The sequence below is a fragment of the Alligator mississippiensis genome, chromosome 2 (genome assembly GCF_030867095.1).
Source record: "Alligator mississippiensis isolate rAllMis1 chromosome 2, rAllMis1, whole genome shotgun sequence".
Taxonomy (NCBI): Eukaryota; Metazoa; Chordata; order Crocodylia; family Alligatoridae; genus Alligator; species Alligator mississippiensis.
This window is the reverse complement of record NC_081825.1, coordinates 227,674,173-227,700,521: the sequence shown is the minus strand read 5'-3', so window position 1 is coordinate 227,700,521 and position 26,349 is coordinate 227,674,173. Positions and strand designations below refer to the sequence as shown.

General features: G+C 43.7%; 1 protein-coding gene and 1 long non-coding RNA gene across 8 annotated transcripts in view; both read right to left on the bottom strand.

The window, feature by feature from the left end:
* CSTPP1 (centriolar satellite-associated tubulin polyglutamylase complex regulator 1) overlaps positions 1 to 20,004 on the bottom strand; it is a 123,887-nt gene extending 103,883 nt beyond the window's left edge. For 5 of the 7 annotated variants that reach the window (XR_002086824.2, XR_002086825.2, XR_002086823.2 and 2 more), the window contains exon 1: positions 14,195 to 14,346. Coding sequence is in view for 2 of the 7 variants with exons in the window: in XM_019476731.2 (XP_019332276.1) it covers positions 14,195 to 14,240 (46 nt within the window). In the remaining 5 variants the exon portion in view is untranslated. Of the gene's footprint in view, positions 1 to 1,598; positions 1,668 to 14,194; positions 14,351 to 19,801 lie in introns of those variants that run through there. The other 2 variants (XM_019476732.2, XM_059722833.1) reach the window with 2 other exon arrangements.
* On the bottom strand, positions 13,343 to 13,939 carry LOC132248760 (uncharacterized). The gene is made up of 2 exons (XR_009460132.1): positions 13,763 to 13,939; positions 13,343 to 13,469 (listed from the first exon to the last, which is right to left on the bottom strand). It is a non-coding gene; the product is annotated as an uncharacterized LOC132248760 (long non-coding RNA).
* Positions 20,005 to 26,349: the final 6,345 nt, after the last annotated feature.

The following is a 26,349-nucleotide window of genomic DNA, read 5'->3' as shown; positions in this document are numbered from 1 at the left end:
CATGGAACTCCCCACAGCCAACATTATGACCTCCCACATAAAACTCATCTTTGCTTACTTTTACCTCATTAGCAGAAGAGTTGAAAATACAGGTTTCTCTCACCAACCACTGGGGTTAAATTCCTGAAAGTTCCCGTGGTTGGCAAGACAAATGGCTTATGGGGAAAATGGCAGGTGGCGGGCTGAGGCACAGCCATGGAAAATGGTGGTTACTCAAGACTGTATACCGTGGTAGCCAAAATGATATATAGAATATTAAACGTGAATATTCGAAACTATGGTTGGTGAGGGAAACCTGTACAAAAATGTAAAGCAATGAATCAGATAATTGGAAACAGGAACTCAGTGAATTTATCAGGAGCTGGATAACGTTAGAATTAACTGCACCTTATTTTTGAGGTACTTAGTTTAACTGAAATAGGATGAATAGTCAAAAAAGAGATTGACAGGGATTATTTAGATAGGAAGGAATACTTCGATAAACCACAATTTTGGATAAACTTTAAGTATAAAACAACAGCTCTATTACACTGTTAGATAGCAGAACCACAGGGCAATGAAAGCAAGCAAACTAAGGAGAAAAGATCATTTGTTCATATAAACACCACTTCTTAACATAGAACAAAACCCTGAAGATACAGAATACTTGGACAGAACTATTTCTGCAGTGGTAGTTTTAAAACTCTTTCAAGAATTCGTTTTAAATCATGCAGAAAGCAGAGATGTACTTACAAACTAACTAAATCAGTAATGCATAAACTTTTGCAAGCCCAAGCACACTTTATCAGACACTGTGATGATGCATCTGATGAAGTGAGCTCAGACTTGCAAAAGCTTCAGCGTTGCTGATTTAATCTATAAAAAGCATCTCTACCCCATCTTCTGCCCAACTTCTGATTACCTCTCTCTCTCAAATCACTTCAGCCATCATTAAGGAGGAGTCTGAGCAGACAGACATGACAAGAAGTCAAACCAAAGGATGACCTATAGTTTGACCTATAGTTTGGTGAGAGCTAAAAGTTTGAACGGTGTAATTTTCTGTTAACACCAACAGCATTTACTATTTTTATTGAGGAACAGAGCTCCCACAGTGTGACAGTGTCAGCTCAGCAGGTCATACCACAGATAACATTACAATGCAAAGCATGTACTGCTGCTCTGTGACATGTGTTGAGTGGTTACTAATCCAACAGCAAAGTATTTTTAATACTCAGGACTTCAAAACCACTTGGGACAAAAAACAATCTAAATCAGGCAACAAAACATTTCTTAATCTTAAACACTACTGAAAACAAGCACTTCTACAGTAAGCCAGCACCATGATCACAGAGCACAGCATAATCTGTGCCACACTGCACACAGGCTGACCTCAGTGTCCTCTCGGTATAGAGTCCAATGCTTCTCAGCAGACCACCTCCTAAGTGCTTGTAAGACAGCTGCTGGCAGTGGCAAGTCTTCATTGCCACTACAATCTTGTAATGTCAAAGTACCAATGCTGGCCCAGGCCCTTGAAAAGTTATTCACTGAAGGCCACCCACCTACTATCCGCCACGAGAAAAAGCAAGGAGGGAGATCAAGATAAAGATGACTATACTTACTGTTGAGCCCCAGTGCGTAAATGAACCCCTGGCATAAGTTATACTTCACAGGAAGTTGATCCTCTCAAACTAGACACAGAAAAAATGTCTGTTAACAACACAAAAATTACTGCATAGTTTGACAAGGCTGACTGTTTTTGCTTTGAAGAACAAGGACTGCAAGGGGCTGTCAGTAGAGACTGTGGTTTAAAACTTGTGAAGAACCTGCCTACATTATACACTGAATATGCAAAAAATGAGAGACTGGGTATCATAACCAGTCACTAATTATACTGAAAGCACCAATTAATACCATGGATCAATGTACTGTAGTAGAACTGTCTCATTAGTACCCCGTATTATACAAATTAGACAGAATGAATTGCCAAGTCTACCTGACCTAACTTAAGGTGGTATGACTTTGTTTTTAAAAAGGGCATATTCAAAATGAAATCCAGTCATCCATATTTTCATAGTCAACATTTTTCTTCCATTTCACTGCATTAAAAAAATTAGTACTAACAAAAGGAAAAGCAATTAATCATACAGAAGAAACAGTACAACTAAATCTACAAAAAATGAACTCAACTAAGTAGTGAAGTAAATAAATGGAGAGAAAATTGAGATCTTCCCCCCAACCCTTTAACTTCTTTCAAAATAACCTCCTGGAGCTTCAGCAATCCAATTCTGTGAGACAGCGACCCCAGGTATCATGCCCCAAGTCAGCATCTGGAAGAAGAGCATGAGTCAGGGTCCAGTGGCAAAGCTACATGTGCCACTGGAATCTTCTGCAGGATATTCCCACAGCGGACATCTGCAGGCAGGGGAACCCTCATGCAGGTTCTCCTGCTTGCAGACACATGCCCTGAGTTGGGTCACGGCCACCTGATACAAGCCCCAAAGGAGCCCTGTTCAGGGAAATTCCCATGGTGCACAATAAGCAAGAAAGCATCCTTCTACTTAAGGTATCACAAACTGTGACTGTCTTTGGTGGTGGCAATATTTTTGGGACTTGGAGCAGGATAGAGGCTCAGACATCTGTTTGTTCACAACTTGTGCTGCCATAAAAATGTTTATGGCGCACAAGGGCAATATCTGTCTGCACCCATTCAGATGTACGAGTTAACTGCACTAATCTGATGGTGTTCCCTAAGATAAGGCTGTCCAACTGGCAGCTCCTTCCTTAGACAGCAGTTACTTGGGCCCACTGACCCAGGGGGTATTGTTCATTCTACTGAGAGTCATACTGTTCATTCTACTGAGGAAAAAGGGGCAAGGATTTAGGACACAGAGGCTGAAAGACATTTAAATATTAACATGGCAGCTGCATTAAAAAAAAACACAAGTATTTCTCTAATAATGCAGAATAATTTAATATTTGGGTGTTTTTGCCTTGGTCTGTTCCTGAATTCCTGAAGTAGTGGAAGAAGCAAAAAAGCTAACAGGCTTGTAATAGCACCCAAAAGTGCAGAGACTTGGGACTACCTTGTTGTTTGGTGGTGAGGAAAAAGATTTCTCATTTTACTTTATTAAAAGCCATCGGCCAAAATGGCTCTTTTATTGGTGTAACCCAGCTGGTACTACCCCCTCTCCAATTGAAGGAATTAATCTGTCCCCCAGAAGAGGAAAACCCTTCTACCCAGTGGGGATTCCCTCTCCCTGGCAACTCACCCACTGGTGCCTTAGCTAGGGATCAAACGCAGGTCTCCCACATGGCAGACAAGAACTCTAGCACTGAGCTATCGATGCCTAGGCTGTTGCCTATGGTTCCAGCCTCTCGTCCCTCTGGAATCCTCCACATGCCATCTGCACACTGAGCTGCCCAGCCTCACGCTGTGGGGGGGGTCAGAAAACCCAAGCTGCTACCTGTGGCTCAGGGCTTTGGTCCCTGCTGTGAGCTGCCTCTGTATGCTGAGCTCCTGGCCTCCCTGCCGGGGGTCGGATGCCCAAGCTGCCACCTGCGGCTCAGGACTTTGGGTCTCTGCTGTGTGCCGCTTCGGCGCGTTGAGCAGCCAGACCCCGAGACTGCAGCTATGATCCTCAGCCGAGCCACCTCCTGTGGCTCCCAGGCTCCAGGGCTCTTCTGGGGCAACCACATGGCCCCACTGGCCAGCTCTCATCAGCTCTTCGGGACTCCTCTCCTTCATTCCTCATTGTCCTCTCTTCCCCGTGGGCAGGTGTGCTGCTCCTTTTATCCTCCTCCAGGTGGCTGGTAGGACCAATCAGGTAACATGAGAGGTGAGTCTACTCTCAGGTCCAGTATCCCTACCTGGTCCCTGGGTGAGGGGGACAAGCCTTCTCCTTTTCCGAGGCCTGATTGGTGGGAAAAAAGAAATCTGCCCCCACCAATCATTTTTTAACTTTTCAAAACCTCTGGGCCAAACCACCATCAGCTAACCTGTCACATCGGCTTAATAGGGTATGTAAATACATACAAGCTGATAGCCATATGTCCACAAAGATAGCCTCTGATATTTGGCTATTACTTCTTGTTCCTTCCATCTTTATCTGAATTAGTTTACACAGAATGTTAACAATGTTGTAAAATGAATTCTCTGTCCAGTTGATTACATCATAAGAATGCAGCGTTTCTTATTTCAAACATGGAAAGCAAGGTAGGCACCTTATAAACTATTTAAATCAGAGATACATAAGCTTTCCTAAATAGTAGCTCTTACTTGAAATGTGCCCCTTTCCTACCCATTCAGATCCAAATTGTAATGCAGCAACTCTGTTTACACTCCAAAACTCCAGCATAAAAAGAGGATGACTAAAAAACAGGGCAAAAAAGGTAGTAAAAGGCAACTGCTCACTGAAATGTACATGTCTCTCTCATTTAAAAAAAACACTGGAGTCTGGCCCATCCATCTGGACACCAGACTAGTAGCTTTAATCAGGCTTTTCCTAACACCTTTAAAGAGAGTCCTTTAGTACACCAGCAGCTCTTTGGCCAGGTACGGACATTACACACTTTTACCGCTAAAAGTGATAGAAAACCAATCTATATTCATAATAGAACAGAAGTCCAGTGCACACAAACTGGTTTAAAGATGGTGGATCTCAGTCTAAGATTTGCCCCCCACCAAAGGGCAAATGTATGTTCTGTTCACTACTGATCTAAGCTACGCTGTTTACAGAAAACCATGCAACTTGGATTGATTCCACCCTGGGCTTTTTGAATGTCTGTACTTAGCTTTTGAGTTAAATGATGGCCTTGTGAAGTAGACAACAGATTAGGGCTCAGGAGATGCCAGTTCAAGTCTTAGCTTGCCCACAGACTGGGCAAGTCACTTTCCATGCTTCATTTCCCCATCCAGGAAGCAGAGATAGTACTTCCTTTCTCAAACTCTATCTGTCTTTTCAATTTGGACTGTAAGCTTTTTCAGGCAGGGACTATATTTTATAAGTATATACAGTACCCCCAATCTTGTTTGAGGTCTCTAGGCTGGGGATGTACAACATACAACCCACATGCAGCCTTCCAGGGGAACCCCAATGACCCACAATCATTCTTTACATTACTTTATTAAGCAGAAAGAGATTTAAAAAGTCAAATGGCAAGTCCTATGCACTTACTGTGCAGCAACTTGTTAGTCTGAGTGCACCGTACATGCAGTCCACTTTCCCTCTTGCAAACATGCTGAATTGAAACCCAGAGTGGTGACCCTCCACTGGAAGGTACTCCTTGAAAACTGCACTCAAAACCCCTGCTCTAAAGCATTAGCGTAAAAAAAAAATTAAACATTTTCTTTAAAGAAAACAGCTACCCCTATCTCTGCCCACCCCACCAAATCTTCCTTCTGCAAACTCATGGGGAGTGTGAAGCCCTGGCCATTAGGAAGCACTGCACAACTGCAGTTCTCTCTGGAAACTATTTTTAGTCCTATAAGAATCAGGGGCCTCTCTGGTTGCTAAGAACAGAGTGGTTCTCTCTGGTCATCACTCCCGAGACATCATCTCACAAGAAAAGAGCAGTGAGGAAAGAGAGGACTATTTTCTGGCACTAAATAGTTCCGTGTTTTACAAGATGTCTTCCTGGCACCAAAATCATGTCTACAGCTGGCAAAGGATAAAGGAAAAGAGCTTCCTACGGGCTGGGAGGAAACTAATCCAAAGAAGGTCAGAAAACAGCTATAAATAATTGAACCTCTTCTAAGACAAAAGAAAGAGTAAACCTTTCCCTATAGCTTGAAAGGAAAGAGGACAATTGCATCAGCAGGACAATACTCTAAATACCTAATTGTCTGCTTCAGGCTTTGGGTCATGCTTTATCAGCTGTAAACAAAGAATTAAGCAACCATCACAGAACCGTAAAATCAGTAATAGAAAGGATTCGCTGAGATATTTCCTCATTTTAATTACAGTTTCTACCACTGTGACCTTCCAATTTCAGTCACTGACTATTACGCATGGACAAAGAAGGACATTGCCACGCTTAACTTCAAATATTTCCAATTACTTCTTATTGACTGAAAAAAACACCACTTCAGAACATCTAACCTGTTATAAAACTCCTCAGTTTCATTTCTACCTACCCCACAAGTCCCATCTCTGCCTAACCTCATCCTCAGCATTGCTGGGTCAAGAGCCTAATCTTCTGCAACTCCTACCATTTAAAATGTGTCTCCCCCAAACTCTATTTTCAGTTACTCTTCTCTGTAGCAAATAGCTCAATTATTTCACCATTAGCTTCCACTTAATTCACAATAGTTTGTATTTCTCTTTAGAATATATGTTTAAAGCATAAGCTGGATAACAGAATGATGTCAAATAGGGAAAAAATGCAACATCAAAGCAGCAGTTTTGCATAATAATGCTCTGGGCACCTATTTCACTTGTCTGGCTCCTGCTAATACTGAGGGGGCCTAAAGGAAGCTGGTCCATTCCAGATAAGGGAAAGCAGAGAGCAGGCTGATCTCAAGAGTCTCTTCAAAGAACACCTGATATGATAACCTGAGGCAATACAGACTTTTGAATACGATTAGAGAAACCAAATCCTGTTTAATCGCAATTACCTGTAATCTCATATCAGATAATGGCATTAACAAGACCTCAAGCCATACAATAGGGCAGCTGGAGAAAGCTTCTTATTCTGTACAAAGCATAGAGCTTTTACAAAGCCAGGTCAATACAAAAAGAGAAAAAGGCTCAAAGGCTCTCTCTCAAGCATTATTTGCTTTTATTGGCATTCCTCTAGTGAAAGAAAACAGTAAATAGCTCTGTGAAAGCACATTTGTCAATTTAAGAAACTGTTGTTTTGGTTTTAAAAAATATATATTTGAGAGAAAATATAACTAATAGGATCAATAATATAATATATCCAGATGTTTTTGAAGAAAATTAGCCCTCCTCTAGCAGCCATTAAGAGTCTGTTCCAATAAACATGTTTTGACTAGATTACCTCCTCAAGAAAGAGAAGCAAGATTTTTTCTTTTTTGGTGATACCTTTTACTGAACCAACTGTGAAAGCTGGGAGAGATGTTAGACAAGCTTTTGGGCACAAAGTAACTTTCTTTGCATCACCAAGAAATCCTTGCTTCTTTCATATTTCCTGGACTATCATTGCTAAAACAACAGTCTAACCCTCCTCCAGAAAGATTCACTTTCAAGATGCGTGACGGCTGCAGCAACCTGCACTGGGAATGCACAAATACTCCACAGCAAAGCTACTTCTGCCACAGCTTCTCTCAAACTTTTATACCAAGGCTTGCTTCTTAGAGGAGAAATCTGTAAGTATGCTTTTCTTCCCGGCCTTACTCCCACCATATCTTTACGACACTGTAAGGAATTTTCTCACAGGAAAAAGATGAAAAACATTGATTGGGGGGGGGGGGGGGGGTTAAGATCTGCAGAAGTCCATTTTAATGCAATTGGCTTTACCTTTCTCTACTTTGCATGTCCATCTAAGTGCCTCTTCCTGCATATAAGGTTGTTCAGTAAATAAAATAATAAATAATTTCATTTTAGAAGCAGGCACCTATATAAAACCTACCACCCCACCTGAACTATTATTTTTTCTTGAGCTAAACCTGCCCACTAAGGCTAAGGACAGAAGTTACACATAAACCAGTTTAAGTAATCAGAAACTGGTTTAAACCCGTAACAGAACAAAAGTTCAGTGCACATGAACCAGTTTCAAAATGGCTGAACTGGTTTAAGATAAAACTGGTTGAATGTAGTATCAGACTTTACTGATTTAGGTCAAACTGGTTTATGAAACTTCTGTCCTAGACCCCTTCCTGGTTCAAGTTAAATCAGAGTCCCCCAGCATGTTCTGCAGCCCTGGGCTGGGCTGACTGTCTGCCCCTGGGAGCAGGGCTGACCTTGCCCCTCTGCTCCCAACCTGGAGCAGTAAGGGCTGGCTCACTGTCCCCCCCAGGCAAACCCCAGCTGAGATCTGGGGCCAGGGAAGGGGATTAAACTCACTCCCCCCCCCCCCCAAGTACACAGCTGCCCTGCCCTGCCCTGCTGGCTTAGTACTGGCTGCACTTGTGAACTATAAATTCCAGAAGCACCTGGAAGCAGGAAGAAGACATGAACAACCCTGCAGAGTCCTGCTACTCTGATTGTGGACTGCAAATTCCAGACACCTCTTGGGCAGCAGAAAGAGGAAGCATACAAACAGCCCATGCTGGCTACAGACCAGAGCTGTGCTCTAGCGCCTCCCCAGCTTCTGGCCTGAGCCACTGAAGGCATGTGGCTGCATTTCCTGAATCACAAGTGAATGTCTGTTCATTTGCTTATTGGTTCAATCTTTGCAGCTTAAACTAACCTGAAAAGACTGAATCAATTCAGCCTTGGGCTTTTTGAATATCTACGCTTAGCTCAGGTCCCTATTTCACTTTTAAAAAAATTAAAACTAAAAACCAACTTAACTTACTTGTTTAACTGGTCTACAGCCTAGAGTAACTCTTTGAAGTAGAATTATGAGTCTCCCCAAAATGGGATAGGTTGAAAACACTGGCATTACATGCTAAAGTGGGACAAATTAAAGTACCCTACCAGGCATCTAGTGGAAGGGACACACTGAGCTTCTGTGCGGATATGAATGAGTTCAGTTGCTTCCTCCTAGAACTGAAGCAGCTCCAAATGCCACAGAGATAAAGACCCTAAAGTATAAGGACCTTAAAGACAGGAAGCATCATTTGCTCTCTACTGAACAGACCTGGATTAGAATCAGAATCTTGATGCAGTGACCCTGCCTCTGAGGAAAAGAAAAGATTTTCCCTTGCAACCTGATACCTCAGGAAACAGGATAGTTATCTTAGAAGTTTTTTTGGTTTTTTTAAAGCCCACTACACACAATTTCAACAAAGGCATGAAAAAGAACAAACTTGCCTGATTATGCTTAAGTAAAAGGCATAATAGTGTGGCATTTTATAGACTAACTGGCTCAGAGAGGCATGAGTTTTCATAGGCTACAACCTACTACTTCATTAGATGTTATGCTTAGGTGTACTTCACAAAATGACTGAAAGCCATATACAGAGATCCTAGGCCATAGGTAACATATAAGTGCTGACAGTGGTGGCAAAAGTTGGGTCTCGCCAGGCTGCTGCCCCATGTCCCACAGTTGGTGCAGAAATCATGTTACCACCCTCACTACTGCCAGGCCCTGGCTCCGGCCAGGCTGTGACCCCATGCCCTGCACCTCACTGTCATTGCAGAAATCTGGGGGGGATTCCATGTCCCCCATGCCCTTCCAATGTATAGCCAATTTCCTAAACCACTTTTTTTTTCAATTATTTCCTGCTAAACCGAGGAACAAAGGAGGGCTTTTTGGCATACTACCTTACAAATCAGGTTGGTAGGGAGAGATGAGCGCTAATATAATTGTAAGTCTTTGACAATATAAATCCTGACCAACTATAGAATGGTAAACCTGACATCAGTTCCAGGCACAAATATAAAAGGATTAAATTAATAAAGGATGGAAATATAATTCTTGTCAGTCAACAGGATTTTGTCAAATAAATCCTATTAGTTTATATGGCAAGATTAAAAGTTTACTTGATAACGGTCTAAGTATATTACATCTATCCAATTACTTTTGTAGGGCATTTCATTTGCTACTGCAAAACATTTTGATTAATAAAACTTATCACTATATCACACAAGTCTTAATCCATTTAGAACATACAGCCTGCAGGCCATACCCAATCCAAGGAAGCCAATCATATGGCCCACAGGCTACCCCAGGATCTCAGCCTAGACCCACATGTGCTGCATGTGGTGCAAACCAGATTGGCCCCACATGCTGCATGTGGTGCACAGGGCCAGTTTGGGATGTTTGCTGCACACAATACCCATCCCAGACCAACCCTGTTCATTGAATCCAGTGCACAGGGCTTGATGCAGCCTCATGGGGCCTGATGATTTTAACACTCCTGATTTAGAACATGCTGGCATTGTCCGATCTCTTAAAAGTAGTTGTCAATGGAGAATTGTCAATGAGCAGGGATACTTCTTGTGGGGTTTCAGAGGGATAAATGTTTGTTCCAGTGCTATTCAATGTATTCCTCAGCAATCTAGAAGTGTTAGGGCACTGCTGATAAAATTAGCATATAACTCAGAATACAGAGTAGCAAACAATGAGGAGAACCAGGCTTTCACATGATCTCCTTGGCCCACTCAAGCAAAATGCATTTTGGTGTACCCAATGCAAACTTATACATCTAGGAATAAGGAATGCAGGCCATATGGATATACAGGTACTCTTCACTTAACACTGTCCCGGTTAACATTGTTTCGTTATTATGTCGCTGAACTATTAGAGAACATACTTGTTTAAAGTCATGCAATGTTCAGTTATAACACTGTTTGGCCACCGCCTGCTAGTAGGTAACAACTGTGTCGTAACTGGATTCACTTAACATCGTTTCGCTTAAAGTCATATTTTTCCAGAACGTAACTATGATGTTAAGCGAGGAGTAGCTGTAATAGAGAACTGTGTCCCGGAGCATAGGAATTCTGAAAAGGATGTAGGTGGTGGTAGTGCACAAACAACTCAGCACAAGCTTCCTGTGCGATATTTTAAGACAAAGCATTAATAGGATTCTTGCATGTAGGAAATAGGGAAGCAATTTTAACTCTACATGCAATATTGGCAAGATTGCTACTAGAGTACAGTGTTCAGCTCTGGTGTCCACATTATGAAAATAATGTTAGAAAAAATAGAAAAAAATCAGAGACGGGCCACAAGAATTAATTGAGGGCTGACAGAGACACCTTAAGGGAACAATATAGCTGTTTTGGTCATCTACACAACTAACTTTGATTAGTGTTTTTTCTTCTTGTGAAGATGCTTAAGTACAGGATACTAAAGGCCTCTAGTCTAATGGAGAAAAGCACACCAAGAGCTGGTTGATGACTGATAGCAGAAGGCATGTAAATTTAACACTAAGGCTGATTAACCATTAAAACAAGAACCAAGAGACGTGATAGTTTCTCTCTATTTTTTAATCTTTAAATCAAGACCAGATGCCTTGCAGGAAGACATGCTTTAACCAAACAAAAGTTACTGGTTGTATTTGGGCTCGATATAGGGGAAACTGGATACGGTACTGTTTGAAACTTCACAATCAAGTAAGGTAAATGGGCCACATGATGGAAGAAGAAACAAAATGCTTGCAAAATGGTAAACGGAGAGAAAGAACTAAAATGAGTCATTCACCTTACAAGGGTCTAAGTTAACTGCAGCCACTCCGGGAAAAGACTTGCATCTCAGTATGGACAGATCAAAGACCTCTGATTAATGTGCAGCCAAAATAAAAGCAAACAAAAAAATTAGGGACAAAAGGAAACATGATGGAGTTCATTATGAAAAAAAGATCAATAGTGCAGAATCATCTGGACTTCTGCATTTAGTAGTGGTTTCCCTAATTCAAAAATATGAAGCTTTTATATCAGATATTAGCAGTAAGAATGCTTAGGGGATTGTTTATTTTAGAAAGGAGACAAGACATATGGGATATTATGAACTATGGAAAGATAATAGCTAGTGTTTAGGAAAGCTAATCAGGATCTTCTATTCATACTCTCACAATACAAAAACAAAGAGAGAGTCAATTAAATTGAAAGATGACATTCAAATTGATAGGATCAAGTTTTTTCCTACACAACATAATGTTTGTGTTTGAAACACTACCACAGGAAATTGTTGAGATTAAGAATTTAGCAAGATTCACTGAAGGATTGGACACTTAAATAGATAAGAAAATAAATCCAGAATTACAGCACTAATACTAAAATGGGAATTTTAAAAGCAATATGAATTCTCATAGAATAACATCTTTCTTACCATCAAGAAGTATTAAAAAGATATATTATATTTTCTCATATATAAAACACTCCCTTATTCCCAAAAAAACAGTTGCTGGAAATTGGAGTACATGGTATATGTGAGGAAATGCAGTAACAGAAGTTTATGCTGCTTAAGCTTTATCTTAAAGCAAAAGTAAAATCTGCAGCAAACCAGAGGATGAGGAACGCTAAGCAGGCTCAGCTCCTCAGCTGCTGCTACTCAGTTACTTACTACAAGGAAAGATCTTTTTTCCCCATTCTGCCCTTCAAAAAATGAGGTGCATATTTTAACAAGAGAAAAATTGTACAAGAGAAAAATACAGTATTTAACCCAGGGGAGATTATTTCATATCTGCTTACTGCAGGGTTTCTTGCATCTTCTTCTGAAGCACCTGGTTCTGCTCAGTGTAAATGATACGATACTGGACAAAATGGACCAAGAATCTGATCTATTGTGGTAGTTTAGTGTTGCTATGTAGGCAGGGGCATGGCAAGAGATGGTATGACATGATTTTAAGATCTAAGCTTTACCACCATACCCCTTCCCCCCATTCACTTATAACACAATTTTAGCAGCTACTACCTCAAAAACTGCTAAAACTAAAATCCAATCCATGCACAAAAATGTTTGACTTGCTGGTGATTAGAGAGAGGCCAATTACTAAAATCATGTCAGAATTTAAATGGTAAAAAAGTAGCAAGATGGTGATCTTGCATTTCTAATATCTTGTAACTTCATAACACAACTGGGGTATCAAGTTCATTCTCCTGCTATCACAGTACATAGCATCATACAATGCTGTCCATAAACTCATCAAGCTCCATCTTAAAATTAGGTTGCTTGCCCGCAACACACTGGAAGGCGCATCCCATGAAACCTCACCCCATGATGGTCAGACACTGTCTTTTAATTTTCAGCCTAAATATATTCATGGTCAATTTACGCCCATTTGTTCTTGTGCCAGCAGTGTCATTTAACTTAAATAGCTTGTTCCTCTCCAGTGTTCTTCACCCTGATGTACTTAGATAAAGCATTCACATGTCCTTTTGCCCTTCATTTTCATAAGATGAATAAGGCAAGCTCTTTTAGCCTCTACTTGTAAGAGATGCTGTCTATTGTCCCAATGACACTGGTAGCCTTTCTCTGCACCTAGTTGAGTTTAACTTGCAAAAGGGGTGGGGGGAGGAGACATATGATCCCAGGGGTCAATGGTCACAAACTAAACTGATTCTTGTCGGTGTTCACGCAAGAGGAGCCTCTGCAGCATGGAGAAATTACCACAACAAACTATTTATACAATGATAACCCTGACTTCAGAACAGTAACCCTTTGTGGGGCAAAAGGCTAAGGAAGTTGGATATAAAGCCATAACAAGATCAAACACAAGGGAAAGGAGATGGGAAAGCAATTGTCTCTCACAGCCCAGCTAATAATGATGTGAATAAACAAGTGAATACATTGATTTTATTCCACAACATTTATTTCTGTTCAACAGAAATGTCAGAACACTTTGCTCTTTAATTCAGTGAATCATCAAGCAGTGGCTGAGATCCTGTTGGGACAGGTCTCGAGTAGATGGACACTTGCAACTAGAAAAAAAAAGAACAAGCAGCCCCTTTGAGCACCACTGCAGGAGGTCGATGGATCTCTGCTGAAGGGACACAAAAGGACCACTACACAACATCAGCTGCAGAATCTTAATTTTCTGCTAAAAATTTATTTTAGGCCATTTCTGGGGGGGGGGGGGGGGGGGGGGGGGAAATCTTCTCCAAGTCTCACTCCAAGGTGGTAAAACCAGAGAAAGCAAAATGCAAAGCCAATTCTTAAGGAAGGGCGGGTTGGGAATGGACTCCATGGATTTTGCGTGGCTGTGCAAACTCACCCCGTGCTTATCGTGCCACGCAAAGAACTGCGTGCAGAGCAGGGAAGTGGTTCTGGTCCACACAGCCACCCGTGGGCTGCAGCCCAGGACCTGCACGTCTGTGCATCCATCACATAAGCACCCACAGGCAAAGCAAGGACGACGTTTTCTTTTTTCCCCTTCCCTCGCAGGTGCTGCCTGCCTTCCCCAGCTCCACTCTCCGGAGGGCAACCCCAGTGCCAGGAGATCCCAGATCTCGGGTACAGCGGCCTGTCTCTGCAGCTGCCCGGCGTCCAGGCCCCGGGGAAAGGTACACGCGCCACCGCCCCCGGCCGACACAAGCGCCCGGGGCAGCCCCGCCCCCGCCGAAGGGGCTCGGTACGGCCCCGCGCCGCGGGCGGGGCGAGGCGAGGCGAGGCGGAGGTCCCGCTTGCCCCAAGCTGCCGCCCTTACCCAGGTACTCGGGGCCCGGCAGCGAGAAGCGCTCAGCGCTCAGCATCTCCGCTCCCTCCCGGCTTCCGTCCGTTTCCAGGACGCTGGCCGCTGTCGCGGGGTGGGGGAGGGGTACTCCCGGAAATAACTTCCGGCAGGGAGCACAACCCCGTGCCACAAAGGTTCCGGGGCGCGCGGGGTAGGGGGAAGGAAAATGGTGTAACACCAGGGAATCCACCCCTACGCGCGCTCCCTCAGCCCGCGGCAGGCGCGGGCGGGGCTGGGGGAGTGACGCAGCTGCCCACAGCTCTGAGCCGGAGCCAATGTTACCCGGTGCAGGATAATTACCGTATTTGCACGATAATTTCACCCCTGTACAATATACAGTCAATGATAGTCAAAGCAGTCAAAATCCGCGATCATTGTTGATGCAGTGTATGCAAAACCCAAGTTAGTCTCAGGGAGTCTAAACTGCCTTTTGGGTTTGCTGTTGGCACTTTCTTATGACTGGTTGCCTCGAAATAAAGAAATGCTTCAACTGTGATGACCCAGTTCTCACTCACCCGCGATTTAAGCCAAGCAATATCAAGTAAAAAGGACTCATTTGCTGCTTATTTGCATATTTTAGTGTACAGTACTTTTCCAGCAAATACAATAATTTTGAGCTTCTAATACAATAACGTCATATTTAAGATCTGGCAATGCTGTGGGGGAGTGATGCAAGCTGCTCTGCTTTCTTCCCCCTGCCCTGTGCTCCCTATCTGATCTGCTGCTCTGCTTTCTGCTTCCTGTCCAAATTGCTACCGCTCTGCTTTCTGCTTCTTGCCCTGTGGTCTCTGACCAATCTGGTGCTCTGCTTACAGCTCCCTGACCAATGTGCCACTGAGCTCTCTGTCCCCTTTTGGATCTGCCACGTCACACAGTGGCTGCCAGTGCCTCTTGTGTTACCTGTGATGCAAGTTTGCCATGCCTGGTCTAGCAATAACAGAGACAAGTGAAGAGCTATCGCAGCTCTCTACATATTGTGCAAGCATGGGGAAGACTGGGTAAATATAGTATTTAAGCCAAAAAACAGTGTTGGTACAGGAGCAAATAGGTATGCTGGGAGAACTGGAAGAAGCAATGGTGTTTCTGAAACAGCTCTCCTATAGGAGCAAACAGCTTACCTGTTTTTTTTTTAAATTAGCTTGCTTTCTTTGTGAAAGCAACTGTATAACATGGTTGCCCATGAATGAAGGTGACTGGGCTTGATGACCTGGGAAGTCACTTCCCACAGTAGGCTACTGTCTTGCTCAGGCCTGGAGGAGCAGCTGCACTGGGACCCTCATTTCCTGCTTCAGGCAGAGAGGGAGGAATGAGGAGAAAGGCCAGCTCCCATTGCTCCCAGGAGGGAAGGGCAGAAAGAAGTTGCCCTGAGCTGCCAGGACTTTTGTGCTCCCACTCCCTTTTTCTGACACTGATGTAAGATCCTAAAGATGGGGAAGGAGGAGCCTCCTTTGCTTAGTTTCTTCAGCAGCCCTGATTGGCTGCCATCCCCCAGGGGAGATGAAACAATGTACACTGACTGGAACGAAATGAACAGCTCCTACACCTGCTGAGGGTGAAAGCAAACTGCAACCTTTTATGGGGGGTTGTCTCAGGCATCATAGTAGGTAATGCCTCTTTTCAAAGGGTAGCCTCTGTTAACCCCTCCCCCTCCCCCTCCCAAATGAACAGTACATCAGAAATTCTTAGTCACCTTCCCTTGTAATAAGAAAGAGACGTTTTGAGTAGCCGCGAGGCAGCAAAGTTATTATTATTAAGAAGTCTTATAACAAGACACACAATTAGTTTGTGGAACTTATTGCCACAAAACATTTTTGAGGCCAAGAGCTCAGAAGAATTTTTAAAAGGATTAGATACTTATATGTATAATGATAGCATACAGAATTACACTAGTATGAGTTAAAGTAAAGAAAGCCAAAGTTTAGATGGAATATAAACCCTCATGTATCAGGGCAGTAGCCAATTATCTGACAGGACTTTTTTTTTTTTTTGGGTGGGGAGGCAAATTCACTATAGGGAGATTATTCCGTAACTACCCACTTTGGGGTTTCTGGCATCTTCCTTGAAGCATCTAGTGCTAGCCACTGTTGGAGATTAGATACTGGGCTAGATGAACCCTAGAGTGATCACCCCACAGTAATCATCTGGTCTGGCAGTTCCTATGTTCTTCAAGCTAGCATCAAGATTTTTATTTTTCACAATCAGCTGAAGCATTCTACTAAGAGCCAGGCAATTTAGCTGCCACTGAAAAGCCAACTCTGAAAGCCTTTCTTTCCCCAGACTGCCAAGAAGCTGAGCCAAGAGCAGCCTTCTATAGACCATACACAGCTCCTTTGGTTCGTTACTCTGTATGAACTACAGTCTCTCCTGTGCCGACATCTGGATCCCTAATTTACAAGAGGCTTTTTAAGCCCAGTTTTAAAACATTACATTCTAATATTTCTCCAGTTCTCATTCTCTACAGGATTCTTCTGTTGTTGCTTTTTGGTCTCTGTGGGCTGAACTTTTTTTTTAACCAGCTAAGAGAATAAATCTTCCTTTTGGACACTAAGCCCATTTGTGGTTGTAATAATGATAAGTTTCAGCACTAGTGGCGCCTGACTGCTAATGACTCAAAGAAAACTAAATAAAAACAAGATGTCATTGCTGGAGCCATTCACAAGCTTTCCCCTGTTTACTACCATTTTCCCCTTGGTCTGCTACAGCCTGAATGTGATGACCTAACAGATCAACTGCAGAACTCACCTGTTCTCCCCAGTTTCTCTCTAGAGGAGGGAGGAATGTGAGTGCAAACTTTGCCTTTCCATATGAACCAGAAAGTGCTAGTATATAGTGTTTTAGGTTACTAATAAAAACGGCCTTGTTTTGAAAAGGCTGTTCCACATCACTGTATGTACTTGCTGGCTGCATGGATATTAAGGCAGGCAAGTCTTCATTCAAGTGGTCATGCTCTTTCTGACCCCGCTGAGGAAGCCATAGTGAGAAACAATGGTACTCAGACGAGTGACCTAATGTTATAATAGTGGAACTGCAGCATTCAACCTTGTAAAAGTGGAGGCCTAAGGATTAATACTAAAAAGGTACACTTCTAAAGGGACTGAATAAAGGTCAAACTATGGCATTCCCTTTGGAAAAATTACAGCAATGCAGGAATCACTACTTAAAGTGTTGTCTATGTGAAGAACACTCAGGAAAATGAATCCAAATGACCCTTTAAAGGGAATTATTTAAAACTGCTGTGTGGACACTCTCTAGAGGACACTCTGAAAGTAAATTAAGCAAATTAAGGCCATTTTTTGTTCTATATTAGTTTGTCCACACAAGTTTATTGTAGTTTAACTCATTCTTTTGAAATCGACTCTTTAGGGACATTCAAAAAGCCTGTGCCTAAATTGATTCAATCTTAGCAGGTTAGTCTGACCTGGCTAGGCTGCGCTGGTTTGTAACCATAAAGACATCCCTTCCTGACTGAGGAAGTGCAGGTACATGCCTGCAGTGGTTCAGGCTAGAAGCCAGAGGTTGCTAGAGAAGCCCCCTCTTACCATCCAAAGTGCTGAGCTGAGGGGGGCGTGGCCAGGCCTGGGCAGGATGCTCTGATTATGGAGGGGTTCCCCCCGCCTCGCTGCTCCTCTGACCAGCGATGGAGCCAACAGGGAGTTCCACAGCATTTACTTACACAGCAGGGAGTTGCACAGTGTTTATAAGACCATCAGCAAAACCAAAGCCTCTTTGATTAGTTCAAGCTCTTCTTAAACAACTTTTTCTAAGGAAGAAATGGAGGGACATAACCAGCTACCTGTTGATTAGTTCCAAAAAGCCCTAAGCAGACACTGTCCTGTTTGCTTTACACAGACAGCTCTCAGCATTAGTTAGCATACCACATGCTGGCTACAGTCCATGCTCTGGGAGAGGGGAGGGGGGAAATCCCTGCTTGAGCAGCAAGTGGTGGATGGGGCAGGGGGAAGCCAGGCAGACCAAGTCAAAGGCCTTCTTGAAATCCAGATATAGATGTCATATATCTGGATTTCAAGAAGGCCTTCGACTTGGTCTCCCATGATGTCCTCATGGCTAAGCTGGAGAACTGCAGCCTCGACCATCTCATGGTCTGATCACTGGGGAACTGGTTCTGGGGTCAGACCCAAAGAGTATTAGTCTATTTTTAGTTATCATTCTGTATATAACCACCCTTTTTGTGGTCAGTGTTTAAGTTTATGTTTTAATAGTTGACAAGTGAAGAAAGAAACAGCAATGCATACAAATATTTGGAAACAGGTAAAAGCATGGTGGGTGTCTACTACAGACCACCCAACCAGGGGGAAGAGCTGGACCAGGACTTCTCCAGTCAGCTTATGGAGGCGGTTAGGTCAAGGGATGTTATTGTCATGGGTGACCTAAACTACCCAGACATTTCCTGGGAGGAGCAGACAGCCAGGTCTGACCGCTCACGTAGGTTCCTAGCCGTATTACAGGACCTTCACCTTATCCAAGAAGTGCAAGCAGTGCCAATGCGATGCCATAGCAGCAAAGCAAGCCAAACTCATATGCATCCACCAATTCATCTCAAAATCAGAGACGTCATCCTCCCACTCTACTCAGCCTTAGTGAGGCCGCAGCTGGAGTACTGCATCCAGTCTTGGGCCCCCCACTTCAGAAAGGATGTGGATAAGCTTGAGAGTCCAAAGGAGAGCCGCCCACATGATCAGAGGCCAGGAGAGCAAGCCATATAAGGAGAGGCTGAGGGACTTGGGACTCTTCAGCCTGGAGAAGAGAAGGCTCACGGGGGACTTGGTGGCAGCCTATAAGTATATAAGGGGGGTGCACCAGGATCTGAGAAAACAGTTGTACACCAGGGCTCCCCAAGTGATAACTAGGTCTAATGGCCACAAACTTCTGGAAGAACAATTTAGACTGGACATAAGGAAAAACTTCTGTAACCCTGGGCACGACACTACATGCGCCCTCACCTGAATAATGGGATCCTGGGGTACCCGGTAGCCAGTAGCCCTGTCCAGCCCCCTGGGAAGCTGCTGCAGTGCCCCGAGTGGAGAGCCTCCCCATACAATCAAGCACCCTTGCAGACAGTTCTCAAACTATTTACAAGATTTAATTATTTACATCATAATAAATAATCATTAAATAAACACATCAATATACTGTCTAATAAACCCTCAAGAACTTATTTACACAGTCTCTCACTTGCACACGGTGTACTGGGGATCCCGTGTGCACTGCCCCTGGCGGGGTATCTCAGGGAGCGGGACTGCCTGTGTCCCTGCACGTGGTCTGTGGACGCTGTCTGGCACTGGTGTCCGTCTCTGTCCTCCTGGGGTCTCTGAGCAGCAAGCAGCAGCTCCTCTGCAGTTCCTGCAAGACAGCCTTCCCCTGCCTTTGCCCCCTTCCCTGGTTCTGCTGTGAGCAGCGTCTGGGCTGCAGGCTATAGCAGCCCTCCTGCTGCCTCACACAGCCTCACAGCCCCAGCAAATGCAGCCCCTCCCTGGGCTTTGCCTGCCCCTGGGGCCCCTCACCCCTCAGGGAAACTAGGGCAGACTCTGGCAGTCCCCACCCCGGCTCTGTTGTGCTCACCCAGCCACACCGGCTGCAGTCAGGTCTCTTCAGGCTTGGGTTCTCCACACCAGCAGTTGCTGCCTGCTCCTGCCGCTGCAGCTTCTCCACTCTGCTCCTGCAGGCCTCTCTCAGGGGCTCTCTGAGGGACCACTGCACTGAGACACTCAATCCAGTCTCCAGCCTGTCCCTCAGCCCCCTCGCTCTCTCTTGTTCCCCCCGCGGGAAAAACTGCTCCCCCTTTTATCCAAGCCTCTCAGCCAATCCCAGCTCAGGGCCCTTCCAGGGTTTTTGCTAACGGCTCTCTTTCAAACTGTGCTGGGGTTACATCACCCCTCCCGCTTCCAACAGGGCTGCTCCCAAACAACTTCACTTGCCCTCAGAGCCTACAGTGTCCCTCCTTGGGGACAAACTCTGTCTCTGCCAAGCAGCTCTTCTCATTCTGTTTAGGTGGGTCCATTTTTTAAAGGCTGCTACACTTCTTTACAGTCCGAGTGTCCAGGGTCTGGACTCCCCCAACAGAGGTGGTGCAAGCACCTACTCTGGACTTATTCAAAAGGTGTTTGGATACATATCTTGCTGGGATCATTTGACCCCAACAGACTTCCTGCCTATGGCAGGAGGACTGGACTCAATGATTTTGTGAGGTCCCTTCCAGCCCCTAATGTCTATGTCTACGAAATCAAGTAACAATGCCAAAGGAAGTGTATTGTTTGAAACTGGATCCATTTCAACTGGCTCTCTTACTTTCGACAGAAAGTGATACATTTTATTTGTCTAGGACTTTTACTACATAAACCCTAAACATGCTGGAGGAAACAGTTAAATGGACTCCGCAACTTTAATGGAAAGCAATGGAAATTTCATTGTTTAAGGCATTTACAACCACCCTCTTATTTGTTGCCTTCTAACCCTCATGCTGGGGAAGGTAGTTAAGGTCCACCTTTTGGAACATTTTAGTTTTTGTTGGAGGCCTCCCATCTAAATACTTACCCAGATCTACTCAACATATGAGAATGAACAAGGTAATAAGCCAAAGTTGTACCAGTACTGGGATAAAGAAGTGGTTATTGCAGGTCACCCATCGGCTGAAAGAAGTCTTCTACAGGAAAAAGACTTCTGCCTCTAGTCTCCAGTTCTCAGCATTTAACACAATAGGACAAGATATAATCTTGACTAACCTAAATGTTTTGTAAACGCCTGAGCCATTGCAGAAGGATTTAGGTAAATTAGCACTCAGGGCCCAGCTGAACAGAGCAATTTTAAAGTACATAAGCACAGAATGATGTATGCTAAAAGCACCTGCTTATCAGTCTTCCACAAAATCGTGTACAGCATCCATTTGAAACATACCTTAGTTGCATTTCCATTGTTAGATTGAGGTTCAGACACAGTTAATGTGATGTACTTCTCTCTTCTTTTGCATTTTTTTAGAATCCCAGCAGAAAGGACTGAAGTGCCTCCCACTTTTCTGGTTGTTCTGAATGACTATGGACCAATGGCTAGTTTCCTACAAATACAAGGATGAAAGCGACCTAAAATTCACAGAACTAGAACATCCTTTCTTCTCTGAAATTATTTTACAGCATTTACTTTTCTGAGCACATTTTTTTTAACTTTATTAACAAATCCAACTTATCACATAACATATTTAACATTTAAAGGTACATCAAATCCTCTAAAATATATTTAGACAGATATTTAACTTCCATCAACAGTGCTTCCTTAACACAGTGTCCACAGCCTTGTGTCCATTTCTCTTCCTTTCAGCCTCTAACAGTCTCATTATATTTCAATCAATGTTGGGCTTTCTTCATCTCTATGTAATAATTCACCCTCACTTTTTCCCTCAGAATTATGCATAATACATATCTCATTATTGTCTACTCACCTCTGCTTTCACATTTTATTTTTTTCCAAATTTGTTCTTAAGTGTAAGCTCATAGAATTTGAACTTTCCTTAATATTAAGAAGTGTTTCTCAAACTTTCTAGTTTGCAGGCAGGAGAAGAGTCCCTCTTTTAGCAAATCCCAAGAAGTTCTGCTAAATTTCTAAGTAAGTATCTTTTCCTTCTTCCATGTTGCACACTGATTTGATAGGAAAACTTTTCTGTTATGAAAACTTCCTCAAAATTTTAAACCAGTTAGTGATTTTAGGGGTGTCACATCTCTTCCAGGCTTTTGCAACACAATTGGTTTTTAATAGCTGTTGTTATTTTTTTGTATTATTGTCTTGTTGGCTTGAGTACTTAACCAGGATTTCAGGTCTTCTAAACTGTTTTGTTAGTAAAATAAATGGATTATAAGAGTCAGCTATTTCTTTAGGGCAGTCCTGTTTATTTGCTAAGAATGTACACAAAGTCCTGTTTCCTTAAACACAGTGGAAGCAAACAACAGAATGTACTTTTTTTGTTCAGAAGTGTATGTCTCTCTTTCTGCCAAGCCCCTTGTCCAATATAAGCTTTGTCTCTTGGCTTCCTCTCACACCCCCACTCTTCATTGCTTCTTTGGCATTGTCCTGGCTCCCTAGTTCATTTCTGTCTTGCACATACAGATATACACAGTTGCAACCTTAATCAATACCCTAGCTCCTGTTTGTGTTCATTCTGCAGGGAAGCTTCTCAGCCCCTATGGTTTGGTTCTGCTCAGGCTTTGCTATGCTAATCAGGTTGTGGGTAGTGTCTTCTATGTTTTCTATTATAATCATGCAAAAGCACGGGTAGCTTCTCTTTCTGGTTGGCCTGACAGAAGGTAGGGCAGGGTGGCACCATGAACGGTGAGTGCCCCCCGGTGGCTGGGGGGGCATGGCTGTGCTGGCGGCGGCAGGAGTGTGACATTAGCAGTAGGATTCTGATGGTGGTGACTGAGGGAGCTCCCACAGATGTTGCCAGCACTGGCGGTGGCAGGGGGGGTGGCAAGCACTAACCATGGGTCAGTGACCACTTGTAGGCAGCGGCGGTGGCGGCCAGGGATGATCAGGGACCGCCCGCAGATGGGGTGGCAAGTGGCGACAGTGTTGGCAGCACCTTTTTGCAGGGGGTGCGCATACACCTCCTATGTGTCGTGCCAGGTGGCACCATAAAGACTAACTGGATCAGAAAGGCATGAGGTTTTGGAGGCATCAGCCTACTTTATCAGATGCTAAGTGTGACAGAGTACCGGGGGGCAGGGGAGCTCCTAGAGCCCTTTCAGCCCTCACTTTGTGGACAATCATCCTTTCAGTCACCCACCACACCTGATGTTTTTTACTTTTATATGAGGAAGACTGCCCCAGGGCTTCCCAAATTGCTCTCTCAAATGACCACCTGGTGCTGGTGGCTGCTGCATTACAGGCTAATGTCATGGCTCTGTTCCTTCCCTACACTATGCCCCATACTTCACAGATGGCATCCTCATTGATGTTTTCTTCCACTTAGCCCCTCCTCTGGGGTTCCTGGACCTTCACTTGTCCCACACTTTCAGTCTCTCAATAGGTTCCCAGACACTTGTTGGTCCCACACTCTCAGCCCCTCAATCTGGGCTCTGGACCCCTCCCTGGGTCCCTAGGAACCTCTTCCTCCCCTTAGTTCCTCCTCAAACCTTCAGACTGCTTTAGGTGTTACCCTCCATATTGACCTTCTGGAGCTGCAGCCATCCTGCTGAGGTGGTATTCTCTCAGCAGCCTCCAAGATGTTACTGTTAGCTCATCTCAGGGCCTCGGCTTATATCCTCCTCCTGGGTCAAATGACTGCAATCAACCCAGGTCTCAGCTGCAGGCTGCTTCAGGCCCAGCCTCCCTACTTGTAAGAGGCAGGAGCATCAAGCCTCCTGCCACACTAAGAATGTTGCCTCCAAAAGCTTTTGCCTCTTTGAACCAGGTAGTCTTCAAGAAAGCACCCTGTTCTTCCTTTTGTCTGACTTCAGAGTAACAGATTTTTGTTTGGCCAGAATAAAAAAGTGCTTAGTGTACCTCCCAGCTGAGATATTTGTGATTGTTTACAACTATTAATACCTTCCAACATAATAGTGTTCTGTAGGACGCACAGGGTGCTAGATGCTGTTTAGTGGCACATCTACACGAGATGCTAACTGTCCAGTAGCCTAATAATATTGCATAATAGCACATCACAGCACAAACAGTGATAATCCACTACTGTACAGTATTATTAGGCTGCTGTGCAGTAGCATTACTAAAAAGGCATGCACCGGCACTACTGTATAGTAACACCGGTTACTGTGCGTTACTTTAGTGCTTGGTTATACACGTATCAAACTTAATGCACAGTAACTACAGCATATTAATGAATGTGTGGATGCACCTACTGTCTACTAACTTTTCCCTGTGTAAACATATTACAAGACACGATGCCTTGCCCCAGAGAACTTGTGATTTAAGAAGGTAAAAAGACAAAAAGTGTGAGCACTAACAGTAAATTAAACAAACTTCCTTTAATACTTGGTAATTTTGCAAGCACTGCAGTGAAGATACGTCTTGGGGAGAGATTTGAAGGAATAGTGGCTTTATAGACTATTAATTATTTGCCATAGTACATTGTTAGCTGAGAGAGGATATAGTTTTGCCATATATTATAGAAACATGTTCTGGCCAAGGCAGATTAATTCATGAAAGGCAGTTGTAAATCCCTTGGAACTCTCACAGAATGACTGATTTAATAACTGACTTAACGATATATGTTTATCAACCTCTTGAAACATATTAATTGAAAAGTAATATGAAGATGAACAGACTGATTTCATGACAATGGAGGCCTCAGCCAAAAATCCAGTGCACTTGCATTTTGAAATCTATACCATGTGGTATTAGTCAACTTGTAAGAGCCAAGTTAGCATGGAGGAAAAGCCCAATACTTTTTATTAACTACTACCACTCAGCTCAGTATGCATCTGCCCAAGCGATAAGAACCATCTAGATCATAACAGACATGTGCAGAGGTTTAACACAGCTATTCCCTCAGTTATTCCTATGCTAGCAACTTGATTCTATTTATTAAACCACCCCTTAAGGCTAGGTACAGACAGTCAAAAAACATGAGGCTGAATCATTTCAGTCTTTGCAGATTAATCTAAAATGCACAGATAAAATTGAAACAGAAGTGAACAGATATTTATCTTTGAATCAAGAAATGCAGCCAAATACCTGCAGTGGGTTCACTTCCTCTTCCTACTGCCCCTGAGGTCTCTGGGATTTGCAGTCCAGAATTACAGCAACTGGACTCTGTAGGGTTGTTCATCACTTCCAGTTCCTGCTTCTAGGTGCCTCTGGGATTTGTAATCCACAGTTGCAGCCAACAGTAAATTTGAGCAGGGAAAACAATGTTTAACCCCCCTCCCTGGCCTCAGACCCCAGCTGGGGTTTGCCTGGGGTTGGGGGGTAGTCCCTCTCCTGTAGGCTGGGCTGCATCCCTAGCCAGGCTTGGTCCCCCCACCCCCTTGTCAGCCAGCCCTCACAGCTCCAGCTAGGGAGCAGAGGGGTGGGGCCAGCCCTGCTCTCCAGAGCAGACAGCACAGGGCTGTAAAATGCTGGGGGACTCTGATTTAACTTGAACCAGGAAGGAGTCTGGGACAAAAGTTTCATAAACTGATTTGACCTAAATCAGTTAAGTCTGATACTACATTCAACCAGGTTTATCTTAAACCAGTTTGAGCCATTTTGAAACTGGTTTATGTGCACTGAACTTCTGTTCTGTTACAGGTTTAAACCAGTTTCTGATCACTTAAACCAGTTTATGTGTAACCTCTGTCCCTAACCTAAAAGAAACCTCATCCACCTAAATTCCCACCCCAAGTAAAAGCATGGGCAAATGGCTAGGCTTTGCAGTGTGCTCTGAAGATTAACATATTTCAGGAGAGTAAGGTAAATTTTGAAGGACTTTTTACTGCCAATCTCCTGGTATAGGAGGTATAGGATACAAGGGGAGAGGCAGGTCTCCTGGTGGAGCAGTCACAACTCACACTGTAAAGGGTGTCTGATTTAATTCCTGCAATTATACCTAGATTGATTAAGCCAAGAACCTACTACAGAAGCAAAAGGCAACCTGTATCTGGGAGCACAGTACCCTTCTAGTCTTCCTCTTCCCCTTGTTCCCCTGCATTCTATTATGGGTTGGTGAGAATTCTGTTTTTTTCCTTCTTGGGCTGGTGAGTGGAAGGAATGTAAGTGAACAGTGTTCTCTTATTTGAAGTCTCTGTAGGTTCCTGAGCAATATATCCACAAGGCTTGAAGTCTAATGTAGTTCCCAGATCCTTATATTGTACTAAAAAATCCTGAAACATTTCTTCCTGTCTCAGATCACACCCAAGGCTAAAAGCCTTGGGTGTGATCTGCTTGGTTCAAGAGGAAACATTGCTTGTTCTGGTGTGTGCAGCTTGTGCAGGCTGCATCTTCATATTAAAGTTGAGGGTAGTTCCAAGCTGCATTACAGAACTCTGGCCTGATTTAATAAATCGGGCTGAGCTTTGGTCATTCCTAAATTCAAGCCTCAAAGAGGAAAGTTGGCTTTTGCTGCGACAGGAAACTGGAAGGAAGTACATCAATAGTTTCTGTTCGTATTATCTCCTCAGGAAGGAAAA